The sequence below is a fragment of the Mytilus galloprovincialis genome, chromosome 7 (assembly GCF_965363235.1).
Source record: "Mytilus galloprovincialis chromosome 7, xbMytGall1.hap1.1, whole genome shotgun sequence".
In the NCBI taxonomy this organism is placed as follows: Eukaryota; Metazoa; Mollusca; class Bivalvia; order Mytilida; family Mytilidae; genus Mytilus; species Mytilus galloprovincialis.
Window position 1 is genome coordinate 82,486,706 of NC_134844.1, and position 18,378 is coordinate 82,505,083.

Here is an 18,378-nt window from a genome sequence, read left to right on the forward strand (position 1 = left end):
CACATTGTCCCTTCTTTTCCGTAAGGCCAAAATTAAAAATATGCCCGATAAGTGACCTTCGAAAAGAAAACTGACAATCCTAGTCAATTAAGATTGGAGATGAGTGCACCCACATGAGCGGGGTTCGAACTCACAACCTCAGTGTTAACTGGCTATTGATTACAGTAGTAACTACTTAGACAATAGGCCACTGAGTATTATTGAAATCTAAGACCAAGAGTTTCACTAAAACTGGGGTAATATGGGCCATATTAAATGTGGCCTAATATCACAATGACAGTTTGCAACATTAAACTCTATCTAATCTCTTAAACCATCATGGATGTAACAGTAATACATAATATTTGCTCCAGAATGACCAGAACAGAGATCAAAATTCTGTTATACTGTCAGACTTTATACATCTCAATATAATGGCTAAGAACTTATACCTGACAAACTTTAAATCCAGATTACAAAGTCATCTCACAGTGGATGAATGAAATGTGAATTTTATTGAGTCATTTACAAGATAAATTGATGAACACATAAATTAAAAATCTATTTATCACTAAGACAAATCCAAACAAATTACATAAACAGTTACCACATTTCTATACAAAGATATTTGTTTAATACATTCCCCTCAAAACACAGAACTAAATCTTGCTCTGTTACTCGGCTGTTTAGATATGTATATTTTATACAAATACAGAGAGATTTAAATTTGTCTTTCATGCCGTTTGATAAGGAAAGTTGTTATGTTAAACTAGTATTAACCGATACATTATATTTCTGATAAATCCAGGCTAAATATAATACTTTCTAATATCTCAATTCATCAATTCAATTTCATATGTCAAGATATCAAATTGATAAATTTTCATATTTTCTTTTTCTTTGAAGAAGAATTGTTGTTATATTGTAACCCTATATACAATCTTATTTATCATTTACCAATAAAATAAAAATTGCTGAGTTATAAAGTAACAAGAACATTCTATCCATATTATTTCCTTTTGTTTTGGTGCATTACAACTTAGCTAACACAAAATCTATTTTCTTATTCCTTTGTGTCCAAATCAAATATTTCAATGGATTTTTAGAGTATTATATATATAGCTAGCATTGGTCATTTTAATATTTCACTGGATTTTCAGAGTATTATATATATAGCTAGCATTGGTCATTTTTTTCTAAATTTATATACAATACACAGATAATGTCACAGAAAATTCAATGACTTTCTTTTTTCCTATCATGAAGTAAAAACTAGAAAGTAATTTACAAATGGAAAGCTTTGCAGCAGTCAGCATTTCTTCAAGTCTTTAATTTAGCTGAAATTTCATTTTATGATTTAATTTTCAAAAGGATCTATAAATTTTGTGACGAAAATGCAATATCAGGTTTTTGGTCTCAGAACTATTTCTACAGTGTAATGATAAATATTTGTTTTAGACCCTGGCATATCATGGAAAGGTCAATCATTTTGACTATGTAAACAATATCTGTTCTAGTTTTGAAGGGTGCTTCACTTTCTGAAGAAATTTTATAAGCTTTATGAGTATCATAATACCATTTTAACTTTTAAATGACTGTCAAATAAAGTAATCATGACTTTATATTTTATAACCTTTTTAAAACCTTTAAAATTATGGAAATTACTAATTCTTTGTGTAAACCATATGTAAACTTTATTATGTATGAACAAAAAAAAGTCGAGATACTTTTTCATCTATCGACCATCAAACATTCCGAGTTGTTGCCTTATTGGGGTAAATTTGACCACCATCAAGGCAGATTAATTTATGGAACAAAAAGACAATTCATTATGTAATGATTAAATCTCGCAAATAAATTTGTGTTGGCAGTTTGACCTATAAGTTAAAATGAGCAAACTAATTAAAACTATAATTACTGCAATCATATACTCAATTCAATACTTTAACAAACCGAAATCATTACATTTGAAATTACTTATAACTAATAAGATTGATTGGAATGATAACAACAAAAATAGTCAAATATATTACAAATATTGTTTAAATCTAGCATGCCTTCACAGTGATGCATGAAGTGATTTTACATAACATGTACTATAGTTTGTAACTTAAGGTTCTCTGACATTGAGGCAAAGCTCCTGCAAAAATATGAAAACCCAAACAGAATTTCAATAAAAGGTGAAATATGTCAATGGCACAGCAACCAAACAACTCTAACAAAAGAGAATGACATTAGGTCTTCAACTTTGAAACACGCTTTTCAATATCTTATTGCAATCAGCTAAATCTGGTCACGTCTAATAAAACTATAAGATGTGGTACGATTGCCAATGAGACAACTATCCATCAGAGACCAAACTACATCCTTCAACAACAAACAAAACCCATACCACACACTAAGCAATAAAAGGCTTAAAAGAGGTGACAAATGTAAAACAATTCAAACAAGAAAACTAAAAGCCTGGTTTAGGTACAAAACAATGAACTAAAAACAACATGATATACAGCCATTCCCCAAATTCACAATTGTGTTGCATGTAGTTGCTGTCTCTCATAATACAACAATAGCCTATGTATTTATTTATAGTGGATTGGGAAACATTAGTTATTGCAATTTATATTAATCCCTTTCCACTTTGCAGGTGCGAGTGCCTTGTAGTGGTATTTTTTTAAATCTACAAAGGTGTCTTTTACGTGCAAGAAATTTAACAGGGGTCAGCTATTTATCGTCCCCTTCTGACCGACTATCATTGTTTATCAAGACCATACTCGCAAATGGTGTCAAGGGAGAGCTGAAAATTTGTTCCCTGAAATTTTCTTCCCGGAACAGGGATTGAACCAGGAACCTTTGTGTTTGTAGTCCGATGCGCTAACAAGTACACCACCACTCTCCTTGTGACTTGCCTATGTAGAGAAATTTCAGAGCAGTGATATATAGAATTGAAATTCTGTTTACTAAGGAATAGGCTTTCTCATGTAGATTTTAAACTGTTATCACTGGTTAGAATATGCTTTGTCATACAATGTTTTATTAAATACTAGTCCTTATTCCTAGTTATAGACCATAAACCCCATCTATAATTATAAATATTGGTGTGAAAATAATAAACTTTTAAACACCCACATTATAATGATTTCTATAATAATTATAAATTAATAATGAATGCCTCTCCATTATTTAATTTACTTTTAAACCTTTTAGGATTATTTTACATTACAAGCAAAATGTATATGAAATGGAGAATTAAAATGTTCATGATATACAAATGCTTTTTTTTCACATTAAACTTCCATAATGATATAAATCATCACTGGCTGTTTATTTTATGAATATTTTTCAGAAAGTACAAAATATTTTCACAATATATCTGAAAGGCTAAATTTATATTTCTTTTAGTTTTAACCCTTTTTCAAATTGCATCAAATAATCCATGGAATATCATGATAGGTATCAGAAGTCAATCAAAATCATTGTTGATATTATGCAAACAATTTGAATATTCGAGCAAAAATTACTTAAGAATTCTAAAATGAATTATTTTATAAATTCTGTTACCACAGTGGTGAAAGATACTAAATGGACAATTAAACTCATAAGTAAAAAATAAACTGAAAATACCATGGAATAAAACTCAAAAGACAACTATGCACAAAACACAACATAGACAACTATGCACAAAACACAACATAGACAACTATGCACAAAACACAACATAGACAACTAAGGATCAAGCAACATGAACCACACCAAAAACTGGGGGTGCTCCTGTAGAGTAACTATGCAGATCTGACAACTATATATTTCTGAACCTAAGAAATAGCTACAATAGACTCTTCATTTCCTACTTGTATTTTTTTCTCATCTACAACTAAAAATCATATATCTCTTAACAAAAAATATGACATTGTAATTTTATTAATACTTTTCAGCATTTATTGCATTTTGAAGAGTTGTCTTTTTTCAGAACCAGAATAACTTGTTGTCAGATATTTATCATAAATCAGTACATATAAAATCTTGGTTTTATACCTCAATGGTTAATAAGTTATTGGTTATCATAATTTGAAACATTGTATTCAGTGATATAACAAAAGTATTTATTGAAATTAACTAGACCATATTGTTACAAGATCAAGTCTGCTACACAAATATTTAAACAATTCAAATATGTTCATTCATTCAGTACTTTAAGTATAACAAAAGACAACTTTTATTGGAGAAAATAAATATTTTTATCTATGTTAAAACAGTCAAATCCACATGTCCTTAAATTAAAAAAATATTGCCGTTGTATAAATTGTATCAAAACTGGAATGTTTTCTGATTTGAATTCCACCAGCATTTTCAATATTTTAATAATGGTTCAATAAATTATAACAAACAAAAAAAGATTTTTAATTTCAAATTGAACTTTTCCACATTTAGTTATCCTGGGGCATGTTTTTAGCTTACTAAAGAGTATGGTTTTTGGTTATTGTTGAAGGTCATATGTAGACCTGTAGTTGTTGAAGGTCATATGTAGACCTGTAGTTGTTGAAGGTCATATGCAGACCTGTAGTTGTTGAAGGTCATATGCAGACCTGTAGTTGTTTACAATTGTGTTCTATGGTCTTTGTTGAATAGTAACATGCCTCATTGGAAATCATACCACATCTCCTTATTTAAAAAAAAAAATCAAAATGTTACGTTATTTTCAAGTGTATTCTTTGGATAGTCTCTTCGCACTGACCAACCATATAAATCAAAGTTATCACATTTTAAATCTTTTTATGTGATAAAATCTTTAATCTGAAATTCAAATATTTAATTTGAGTTAGATACAATATATTTATCTGATTAAGAGATCAAACAGAGATTAATCTTGCTAATACACAAACATTATTATTGTATATCAGTGTCAAGATCAAATATCAATCAATTACTTGTGTATATAAATCTGTCTAATACAAATTGATAGGGAATTCTAAATTATTACAATTTATTTGACATCGGTAATTATAGCACAACAAAACCTTGTACAAAATTGAGAATGAGAATGGGAATGTGTCAAAGAATCAACCCAACCAAATGGCTGAAAACAGCCAAAAACCACCAATGGGTCTAAAAATGGGGAATGAGTCAAAGAGACGACAACCCAATAAAAGGCTGAAAACAGCCGAAAACCACCAATGGGTCTGGCAATGGGGAATGAGTCAAAGAGACAACAACCCAACCAAAAGTCAGAAAACAGCCAAAATCCACCAATGGGTCATAAACACAGTGACACATAATCAAGCACCCAGAGAGGGTGTATATAATAATTGATGTAATTGCAACGTTAGACAGTGAAATGTTCTACATTACATAATTTGACTGAGAAATAAAGAAATTTAATCTTTACTTGAACCTGGGACAAATAGATATATTTATGTGTTAGTCCTAGGTTAAATCTTATATATTGTGAAAATAAAAAAACATTTAATTGCTAATAACATGGTCAACTGCAGAACAACACTAAAAAGGACAATCTCAGGTAGAACATGATTTATTCATTATTTGTAATTGGCTTTGAACTAATTTTCAGTAACTGTGAGTGCTCTTATGTGGTGCTAATTGCAACTAATTTTTACAATATGATATCTTATGTTGTGCTGTTAAACCACTGTCCTAACTAAGAAGAGGTTGAGCACTCACAAACATGCTTAACCATACCACATTCTTTTTGTGAATGTCCAAAGTCAGGAGCATATAACTCAGTGGTTGTTGTTGGTTCATGTCAGCTGTCATATTATGTTTTTCATTAATTGTTTTTTATATACATGTATTGGGCTGTTAGTTTTTCAGATGAATTCACATTTTCCTGTTAGGGCCTTTTATAGATGACAAAATGATAATGTTTTTACTCAGTGTTGAAGGCAGTTTGTTTGCCTATAATTGTTTATATACACTTCATTTAAAATTTGGTAGTTAATTCATAGTGCTAATCATATCACATCTCCTTTTTCAAGGAAAGCAACTATTTGAAGTTACTGTACAGACACTGTCACACAAAGACATGCAATGGCCTAAACAGGAAGCTAACTTTTACAAGAGGCTGTCAAAATGTTAGCATAACTATTATTTTTTCTTGGAAAAACGGGTTGTTTATTCCAGATAAACAAATGTGAAAAAATGCATACCTGCTATAGATAAATATGATGCTCATGTAGCTTCAGGAACAGTGACTAAGGCAACTTTGATGGTTGTGTCAGACAAATTATTTGATAACCCCACAATAATTATGAGCAGCACAGTCTTCTTTATGACTATAACTCATTCTATAAGGATAACATTTAAACATATTGTTTTTTAGTCCAGCAGGTCATTAGAAAGTTTAAGTCATTCTCTAGTTTGACTCAGCCAGAGATAAGGCATACATTCAGACACATTCAGTCTTATTGTACTGCTGATGGAATATCCGAATTAATCTTACTCTAATCGCTTCAGACTAAAGACCCAGAAATTTTCAAAATATCATATATTCCCTTCTATAACACAAAATTCATCCTCAATAACTCTACAGATTTCAAATGACTTAATCATGATTCTTTCTCATCATTCTGAAAAATTTAACTCTATTTTCCTGTGATTCTGGTAAATTCAGTCAATGTGTGTCATTTCCATGCCTACTACATGTCTTATTTATTGTGTTATCTTTTGAAACATGCAGTGATAGTTATTTAACAGGTAAAACAGAGACTGAAATAGGTATATGACCAATACCTATCAAGGGATTGTAACTGGCTTTATTAGTCATTGACCACAGCATAATGCAATCTTATAAGCAAGCAAAAACAATGACCACATCTATCACTAATAACCTCTTGTAAGGTAAAAGATTCTAAAAGAACAAGACATTACACCAAGCTGTGCATACTGACATTTCCTCGTTATTCCTTCAGACATGTTACTTATAAAGTATATATCAAACTTACCCCAACAGCTCTTGCAAGACATCTGAAAAATATACCAAACATATATAAAATATATCAAACATATATAAAATATATCAATGAAAAATATATCAAACATATATAAAATATACCAAACCTATATAAAATATACCAAACATATATAAAATATATCAAACATATATAAAATATATATCAATGAAGTATATATAATAATATTTCTAATTCTGAATCTGTTTTATACTTTTTCTCATCATTTTTTGTTTTTTCATTGTATATGTCAAATTTTCTTGTTTCGGCTAATAATATGACATCATTTCAAAAAATCTTTTATGTATTTTGGACCATTCTTGTGGAATAATTTGCCAATACCGTTAAGAAATATTACAAATGTTAATTCTTTCAAATACAAAATAACAGATCATTTATTGAAATCAACCTAGCTATATCAATAATATTAAAAACTGATCATGTCATCATGTTTATTTTTTTTCATCACATTTTATCAAGTTGTATTAAACATTATTATCATACTTGACTTTTTATACTAATGTATGCAATGTATATGTTTGCATTTTGTTTGACAGACTTTCTATTTAACTTAAATATTTTTAGTGTACTGTCCTTTGCTTATATTGCATTTATTTGTAAATGTCAACAATATTTGTCCCCCCAGTAATAATACTGAAAGTAAAAGTACAAAATGTTGGTGTTTGGCCAACAGAGTTTACAAGACCATAAATATTTTACTTAGGCTAAAACAGGTGCATTTCACCTAGTGATAAAATTTCATTGAATATTTTATTGAATTTTTAAATCTTGGTAGATCAATTTACATGAAATTTACATGATTATGCATTTAGTAAAGGAAAGTGGATAGAAGGGCTTACATTTCATCACATTATAAGAGTATAATTACATCATTATACTTTTCATAATAATATTAATAGTTAAACAACAATGTTACGGCATGTCAAAGTATAATCAATATTTTGTTATTTAAAGTCCATTGAGTCCTTTATAAGGAAGCTGTATCAAAAATTACAAATAATAAACATACAGTGCTTCACAAGTTTCATTTGAATTTTTTAAAATCAAGTAAAATATCTGAAAGACATCTTACACATATTTATAACATGCTACTTATAAGATGCTAACTTATCTTCCCTAAACATTTAATTACAGATTTATTCCTTATATTTAACTTTTTATTTTTTTTACAGCATATCTTTGGACAATCATTGAAGTTTGTTTAGCTCCTATTCTTGTAGGTATAATAATGGTATAATAAAATGTAATATATCATAACAAACTAGACTAAATCTCCCAAAATAAGTCCTTGATGTTACACATTTTAAGTTTCATGGGTGGAACAGTAAAGCAGTTTTCAATATGACTAAACAGTAAATCTCTAGTCCACAACTATAAAATAATGTTTTGATAAGGGACAAACATTATATAAAAGAAAACTATTACTATTTCTTTTGATTAAAACCCCCATTTGGTCTCTGGTGGAGAGTTGCCTCATTGGCAATCATACAACATCTTCTTATTTGAAGTTTATGAAAGTCAACGCCTGATTTGCTGAGTTTATAGTTTTTTTATCAGTATTTTTGCTCAATAAAGAGTGATTAAAAAGATAACAGCCACTTAATCTGTCAGAAGCAAAAAAATAAAATAAACCAATAATACTTCTTTACACAAATTTTGTGACCAGCTTCAAAAACAATAATTACAGGAAAACTGATATAAAAATCCATATTAAGCTTCAAGCTATTTCCTAGGCAAATTGAAAAACTTCAAAAGATTCGAAATATGACCATTATTTATAGCACTATAAAGTTTCTGGTTTATTACACACTTAAGTTTGTTAATATTTTTATTAGTAATCAATTTCTGTAACAAACATTACAACTAGAAGTGAATTAACATTGTGTACATTTCAGAAGAAATCAATTTAGTTCAATACTATCAGTAGTTACTATGCTGGAAACTTTAAAATAGTCTACTAACAAAACTCAACTGTCTTGAAAACAGCCTTTTTATTAACAACAACTCCTTTTATTCATGTTTTTATTATTATTAAATTTTGAAAAATGATGACTGCAATATTCTTGACTGACATAAACAAAACTAGGTATAAAGTAATAGACTTACCCTAATTCATCCCATGACATGAATCCACGGAAACGTGGACAATCTATGTGGAACATTATTTCCAAAAATACTCTGACAATTTTGTTTCCTCAATTGATAGAATCGATTTAATCCACAATTTGTTTGAACTTCACACAATTTTCACAAATTTTCCATCTATATAATTTGAAGATCATATTCATCATTTTATCCGCTTCAAATTCCAATTTAAGCATGTTTTCTTTCATTCATTCATGAATCTTTTTATTAAGGTTTCATCTACCTTCAAAGTATATATTGATAGAAATAAAATATACAATTGAAATATGAATAATTTATTGAAAAAATCCCAACATTAGTTTCCTTGGCACAAAAATACCAAAAAAGTATTAAATCCAAGTCTGAATGGAAATGATATTTTCCTGATCCTTCTTTCCATGTTTATGGATGGTGAATAACTTTACACTCATGTAACTATCACATAATGTTAAACAATTCTTTACTGAGTTATAAGAGAAAGTATAGCGTTCATATCACGTCTTTCCCTGTTCATACACTGGGATTTAAATTCAGCACTTACGGTCGTTTAATCTTAATCCATTATTTGCATATGGTTGTACAAGTGAAATGAACAATCGTTTCTTATCGTCTACCCATAGATCACCTTTCATGCACATTATTCCATTTCAGATTTGATTTCAACTCTTACTCAAAGTGGTTTGACAAAACTTAGTTGCAAGTAACCCACGTTATTAAATCCAGCAGATCAATATTTATAATACTAATAAAATGTATCATTTTATTTCCCATTGTATTAATATGTTTATCACGGTTATAGCTTTGATATATAAATTATTTAAATGTATTCTTTGTGACCAGTGAGTCCATTCCGATATGAAATGTTGACAATATTTATATATCTATTAAAGAACGGACACCAATACAGTAAAAACTTTGATTGAATATTTTGTATAGATAAGAAAGTATTTCTATTTAACAATAAACAAATAAACTGTTGTTGTTTAAAACAATTTATATTAATTTTTTTGTTTATGAATATCTATTCAAGAAAAATATATCCAGTGAAGTGTGTGATATTATAAATGACCTTTTCACCTCTATCCATCTTCTCCTGGTCTGTGTCTCCTTTCTGCTGTCCTCATTTCTTCTTCCTTGTCCTTTTCTTTCATTGTTTTGTACATTAATCAGGCCCCTTTTTTATTCATTTGATTTGTTTTACTTAGTCATTTCTGGGCCTCTTATATCTAAATATGCATTTTTGATATTGCTTATTGTTGAAGGCCATACAATGACCTATAGTTGATAGTTTCTATGTCATTTTGGCCTCTTGTGGAGAGCTGTCTCAATGGCAATCATACTTCTATATAAGAAGTGTTTTCTGGTCAATGGTTCTTTTAAGGTCAAGTAACAGTAAATGCAGTTTATGCTAAAATTTTGCATGAAACCTTAGCTTGTTGAATTACAACTGATTTTTTTATATCATTAAAACAGAAATTTATGTATCAACAACATATAGTTTTTTTAAGAAAAATCTATGGAGTAGAATTAGAGATTTGACAATTTGAAGACAAATTTAAGAAGGTTTCAGGCCGATTTTATGTGCTTTCTATACAAATATTCACCCATTTTGTAAGAATAAAATCAATAATATTTCAAATGCTATATGAGATAAATGCATCATTTTTTTCAATTTACAGTTGAAGTTTATCCATCTAGAGTTGTATGCAAAATTTTACTGAAATCTTTGACATATCCCATTTACTGTAACTTGACCTTAAAAAATAATTCATGAGATATCTTTCATATTTGGAATGCCAATGTATTTGCATGTATACCAGGCATTTGCATGTATACTGCGGTCTGACTGATGTTGGGAATACATCATTGGATGTTTAAACAATCACGTGTTCATAGTACACTGATGCTCCACTCGCACTGTATTTTTTTCTGTTTATTCAACTGTGTAAGTAGGGGTAAAAACTGCTATGAAAATGGGAAAATATGGCAGTTTATGGATAAATTTCATTAAACCAACTTGACAATCTTTAACAAAAATTTAAATCATTAGAAAAAGTTGAAAAATATTGTTTGATTTTCAGCAAAAGACAGTTCATTACACTTAATAGATTACTCATCATGAGCCGTACGGTGACCTAAAGTTGTTAATTTCTATGTCATTTGGTCTCTTGTGGAGAGTTGTCTCATTGGCTATCATACCACATCTTCTTTTTTTATGTTAGGATAATAAAGAAGCTTTACATTATACAAGAATTTCACCAAAGAAAGCATTGGATAATTTTACCTCAAGGACAAATCACAAACTGATGTAATATTACACTGAAATAAATCAGTCACACAACATTAACCCTAAATGACCATGTATAATTTGGTCCAAATTACATAAATCAAATAAATAGGACTAAATATCTTAAATAATGGTCAAAATCAAAAGTTTGATAGCTGAATTCAAAATATGAGATAAGGCTGGAATGGAAATGAATTTAAATTTGTGGATTATATCTAAAATTGAAAATGGAAATGGGGAATGTGTCAAAGACCTAGGTATCTAGATGTTTGTAAAGAATAAAACTGAATTGAAAGTTATGTTAGATAACCTATAACTTTAAACTGTGAAATATCAGGGATTAATAGTTGTGATGACTTTTGTCAACTTAAATGAGACCATTTTATGACAGTATACCATTACTCTTTACTCATCTAGCCCACAAGTCTAAGTTGAAAAAATTATTAAGTTCATAAGAAAAGGCAAATTTATGTATTCAACACTTAAATTTTTCAACTTTGATGTATTTATCTTTCAAAAATCAGTAATATAACTCACATTATTTTACAGAAGTGAAAATCATAATGTATATATTGTAATAAAATACCTAGATAACTTTACAAACCCATTTCTGATTACTATTTCCCCTAATTATAACCCAAACATCTTCAGAGGCATATAAGAAGTAGGTAGTAGGTCTGGTAATGAAAATGAAAGTGGCCACATCCATGTTAATTCTCAACCTTTATATATGTTGGAAAAGCCACTTTCCCTTGCAATTGCGTTAACCCTTTTCTCCATGGAATTTTTTTTTTTACATACTTGATTTGCATAGGATTTTTTCAATAAAAAAAATTTATCAGGTTTAAAGTGTTAATGCATTGATGAAATTCCAGTCAGATATTCTCATGTATATCCTTTTTATATTAGATACAAATTTTTTTAAAGTCTGATAAAGTTTTTTCATAGGCAATACGTTTCAACTGAGGGACTACACAGGCGTCGAAAGGAGTCATTATAAAGTAAAGGGGGTGGTGTCAAAAAGTGTCATTATGGAGGAAAGGGTTAACAGATCTGATGACAACAGTGTATTTTCGAGACCAATATTTGTCATTTTACAAAAACAATTGTTGTGTCTCTTCCCTCATACTGCACTTGTTTTTACATATATAAATATATACATATATTGGTGTTTGATAAAATGTACTTCTCCTTATAAATAAACAAAGATAAGCATTAACTTACAAAAGGTATATTCTAAACAAAAATATTTTAAACAAAACCAAAATATATAAACTACTTTTGTTGGAAACAGGACCTCATTTTGTACATAATATTAAGATATATATGAGGAACCTAAAGTACTATTACCATTATGCAATATCCAAACATCACAATTATTACCTTTTCATTTGATAAAACTAGTACATAGAAATATATTTGTATGTATACAATCTGAAAAATGTATTGACAATCTTGACTTGATTGTTTGCTGTGAGACTTAAAACTGACATCAGTAAAATGTTCAAAAGACTTTTCTGTGTGATTGACATAGTGCGTAATCGATCGAAAATCTAGATGTAAAAGTAAATTTACATAACTCAATAAATTTCAAAAGGATGAAAGTGTACCATGCATACATATATGTAAGTTCGAATATAAATGAGAATACAATTGTTCACGTTCAAAATGGAAAACGTTTGGTCGGCATTTAATTCAAATAATTCATCAGTGAACATTCAATTTAAAAATGTTTATTCTTGATTTGGTTATAAAGGATTTAAAAAGGTGTGAAGTTGAATAGAACAACATAAAGTATCTTGTCATGTAAAGGCATACTTATAACACAAAATCAATTCAAATGACCTCAGTATTCTATCATTTGACCTCAAGTCTCAAAAATAAATATGTAATACTTTTGTTGTACATTAAAGAAAGTTTTTATACCAAAAACAAGAAAACCATAAATCATTTTTTCAGAACACTACTTTTTCAGTAGCTTTATTTCTATAACTTTTGGAATATTGAAATATTGCTGCTTTTCAAATTTGGACTAATGAAATATCCATTTCCCCTCTCTTTTATTCTGAAAAGGTATTTGCCATTTTCAGTATACTGAATTACAGCAATGGGCTGCTGAAGTCTCGTTTTCAATGTAACAAATTACAGGAATGTGCTGTTTTTCTTTTCAGTGTACTAAAATACAATATGTGTTCCGGCCCCTTTTACAGCAATATTGCTGTTCCCTTTCTCAATGCTCTGAATGTATTGTACTAGTGTTTACAGGGTACTTGCTATCTAAATAGACAAAGTGTCTCTTTTTTAGTTTTTTGAATTACAGCTATAAATTGTCCAAGTTTTCAGTGTACTGAATTAAAAAGTTTTTTTGTTTATTCAGTGTGCACCACATTTTTGATGTTATTTCTTTATAGACAGAAATATTCTTAAATCTAAAATATTTCTGGTATATTTATTCCTTTTCATTTTCCATCCATTAATCATTAATTATTTTCATGAGGAAATAAAAAAAAAACAACACAATTAATGACTTATAAACCAATTATAACTATGAACCATTAGGAGTATATCAGATGTATGATTAGTAGATTAATATAATCCATCAAAGATAATCTTTAAAGATTAACACAATAATCCTAGTGCAATCTTTTACAGACCGAAGTACTCTGTAATATGCACATTCTGTTACATTCAATATTCAATAAAATATCGCATAAAAAATGTAGCTTACAATTTATTCATAATTTGCACTAAGAAGTATATCTAGGTACCAATCATTAAAATGCAATGTCAATTAAATTCCAAAATTCAAAACAAAAATTTGGGACTACTCACTGGCAAAAAAGTCTTCCAGCACAGATGACTCTAAGGAAATTTTGCCATGTTTTTAAACTTAATCAAGTCATAAGATCAATTGCAACTTTCCCTTAAGATAACCCCTTAAATAACCTCATTAGTCAAATTTTATAGCATTGCGATTAATTTCAGAATTCTAATTTGTGAAAATCAATGGCATCCTGCAACTTATTTTTGTCAATTTTTAATGTAGCTTATGATTTACTACAAATCTATAAAATTATATTGCAATTACTTTAATCTGTAGTTATGACATATGAATATATATTTGTAACATAAAAGTTTAAAGACCATTTGTTTTAGGATTTATGGTCAATAAGCCATATAAAAATGCAAATCCAATTAAAGGAATTAGTAACTACAGTTTTAAATTTCACCTTGGATCTTCAAGTAATCAAGCCAGAGTTTTGAGTCATTTAATCACTGTAAACCAACTTATTTTTGCAGATTATTTTTAAGACTTTTGTGAGTAGAAAAATAACGTGAATGTAAATAGTCGTGAATAAGTAACATTCCTTTGAAAGGACTTAGGGCAAAATTATCTTAAACAATAAGTTGGTTTACATTCACATTAAAAGGAACATATAAATAGTACACATTTTTTTTATTAGGGGCCAGCTGAAGACCACCTCTGTGTGCATGATTTTCTTACTGTGTTGAAGACCTATTGGTGGCCTTCGGCTGTTTTCTGCTCTTTGGTTAGGTTGGTTCCTCTTTGACATATTCCCCTTTTCCATTCTCAATTTTATAGTTTATTAAATCATAGCAGACAGACATATAATCATACAGTCTTGGTTGTTTACAGATGAAACAAGAATGCAAGCATTGTCATACAAGGTATTCCCCACCACTCGTACTCCAAAGTGTTGACAACCAGTCATATTACACATAAAAGCTATCACTGTTGATATGCTTACCAAATATGACATCATTCTGTCCTTTGGTATTTCATATTGGAGAAATGTGTGTAGAACTTTATTTAAGTTCATTCAACAGATTGTGTCAGCAAACACAAAGTAGGTGACAGATCCTATAAATGTTCACTGTCTAGCTGCTCAAAATAGAAAGACTGATGAACAGAAAGACGGGGAAAGACAAACATATAGAACCTATACATCACCATCTCACAGTGATTGCAATATTATACTTTTTATCCAATACATAAATATAAAAAAAAATAGACTCAGAGTCTCCAGTCTAGCAATTCTCCTTCTCAGGTCAGACAGACAAATTATTTTTTCTTATGATTATTAAAGAAGTTTGAGCAATGTATATGTATACTGAAGTGATCCATGTATTTAAGTTCTACCACTATCCTGATTACTTAGGTCATAGGATGACTTACTGTAGATGATTAAAATATAAATAGATCGATACAGACATCCCAGCTCCCTAAATTAACTTAAACCTTAGATGTAAAATATAACATTTAACAATATAGAATTCAACATCAGTGTGACAAAATGGTATCACCAAAGAAGTTAACTTTTATATGAATCATGGAAAGAATAAAATAGGGATCTCTTGTTCTTTTTCTCCTGAATGCAATAAAGTTAAATGATTTTATGTGTCTTACTCTGAAAATGAACTCAAATGTAAAAATCCATCACAGTAGTCCAGTCAATCTTGACCCTAACCTTAAAGTAATTGCAACAGAAGATTTTTAAGTTTTAATCTATAGCATTAAAACCCAAATTTACACAGAAAAAAGTCCCATAAAATCAAACTTGAGGAAGACTGAAAAGGGAGATAACTCTGCAAAAAAGGCAAAAATATCAATAAAAATTTATACAAAATTATAACTTTACCACTTCTATTCAACAGAATGTATTGACTCTTGATATTTAAGCCGTGTTTAGAGTATAACAAACAACTCTAAAGGTGTTTTCAAATTTTTATCAAGCTACAATCTAGGTTTTGTAATTCATTAGTTGACCATTTATTGAATTTTTCAACATGTCAAGGTAAAGCATCTCAAATTTGATAAAAATAATTATTCTTCTTTTTGTGGTTTAAAGTTTCTTTAAATATGGTAGATGCTGAAAATATACAATATACAGATATAAAAAATACCAAATTTTCACATTATTTTTTCAAAATGGTCACAAAGCCACAAACTTGCAATTTCTTTCATGAAAAGTGTATATAAAAAAAGAAAAATACCCATAAAACTTCGGTTCTGTACATTTCATGAGCAAACGATTATATAATATAGTCAAATACGAACTTATAACCCCATCAAAGTATCATACTTTACATAAATTTTAAGTTAATCAACCAAAAACTAACAAAAAAAGACTTATTTTTGCAGAGTTATCTCTCCTTCCAATGTTTATTTCCATAGGAAATTAAAAATGCTGATTTTGAGTTTTCCTCAAGTTAGATTCTATGGGACTTTTTTTTCTGTGCATATTTAGGGTTTAATGCTATAGATTAGAACTAAAACCTTTTCTGTTGCAATTAGTTTGAGGTTAAAACTTCGTTTGAATGGACTACAGGTCAGTGAAGTGTCAAGTGTATAACAGTGATGCAACTTTTATAAACATTTTTAATATCCCACTGAAAACATCTGTTCACCTGGTCATTGTACATGTTGTATGTCACTCACAATTAAAGATCTGAACTCAAATGTCTGTACATTGTCATTTCGGGGCCATTTATAGCTGACTATGCGGTATAGGCTTTGCTAATTGTTGAAGGCCATACAGTGACTTATAATTGTTAATTTCTGTGTCATTTTGGTCTCTTGTGGAGAGTTTTCTCATTGGCAATCATACCACATCTCCTTTTTAATATCAAATGTCTAATCTAAAATTTAAGTCAGTGACCTTTTTTACCGCAACACTTTTTAAACTGCATCATTACACCAGGTTATGTGATTACATGTCATGACAGCATCTCAGAACTGATCTTGTATGTGAAAGTCAATAAAACAAAAATAACTATTTAACTTTAAATGTGAGTCTTTAATATTCCCCACCAATTGGTTGAGTTATGATTGATTAAATTCATCAAAATATTACATGCATATGCAAAATGATGACCTGTTGATGATTGGTACAACATGTTACTTCCAAGGTTTCTGGGTAATAGTTATCTCAGTGGCATTGATACCACATGATTGGTACATGTTACTTCCAAGGTTTCTGGTTGATAGTTATCTCAGTGGCATTGATACCACATGATTGGTACAACATGTTACTTCCAAGGTTTCTGGGTTATAGTTATCTCAGTGGCATTGATACCACATGATTGGTACAACATGTTACTTCCAAGGTTTCTGGGTGATAGTTATATCAGTGGCGTTGATACCACATGATTGGTACAACATGTTACTTCCAAGGTTTCTGGGTGATAGTTATCTCAGTGGCATTGATACCACATGATTGGTACATGTTACTTCCAAGGTTTCTGGTTGATAGTTATCTCAGTGGCATTGATACCACATGATTGGTACAACATGTTACTTCCAAGGTTTCTGGTTGATAGTTATATCAGTGGCATTGATACCACATGATTGGTACAACATGTTACTTCCAAGGTTTCTGGGTGATAGTTATCTCAGTGGCATTGATACCACATGATTGGTACAACATGTTACTTCCAAGGTTTCTGGGTTATAGTTATCTCAGTGGCATTGATACCACATGATTGGTACAACATGTTACTTCCAAGGTTTCTGGGTGATAGTTATCTCAGTGGCATTGATACCACATGATTGGTACAACATGTTACTTCCAAGGTTTCTGGGTTATAGTTATCTCAGTGGCATTGATACCACATGATTGGTACAACATGTTACTTCCAAGGTTTCTGGGTGATAGTTATCTCAGTGGCATTGATACCACATGATTGGTACATGTTACTTCCAAGGTTTCTGGTTGATAGTTATCTCAGTGGCATTGATACCACATGATTGGTACAACATGTTACTTCCAAGGTTTCTGGGTTATAGTTATCTCAGTGGCATTGATACCACATGATTGGTACAACATGTTACTTCCAAGGTTTCTGGGTGATAGTTATCTCAGTGGCATTGATACCACATGATTGGTACAACATGTTACTTCCAAGGTTTCTGGGTGATAGTTATCTCAGTGGCATTGATACCACATGATTGGTACAACATGTTACTTCCAAGGTTTCTGGGTT

General features: G+C 29.8%; 1 protein-coding gene across 4 annotated transcripts in view; it reads right to left on the reverse strand.

Moving 5' to 3' along the window:
• Positions 1-9,910, reverse strand: part of LOC143083802 (uncharacterized) — a 51,432-nt gene extending 41,522 nt beyond the window's left edge. For 2 of the 4 annotated variants that reach the window (XM_076260168.1, XM_076260169.1), the window contains exons 1-2: positions 9,069-9,908; positions 6,936-6,957 (exon numbers count right to left, since the gene is read on the reverse strand). In XM_076260168.1, the coding sequence (XP_076116283.1) occupies positions 6,936-6,957; positions 9,069-9,124 (78 nt within the window). In that variant the 5' untranslated portion in view covers positions 9,125-9,908. Of the gene's footprint in view, positions 1-6,935; positions 6,958-9,068 lie in introns of all 4 variants that reach the window. The other 2 variants (XM_076260167.1, XM_076260170.1) reach the window with 2 other exon arrangements.
• Positions 9,911-18,378: the final 8,468 nt, after the last annotated feature.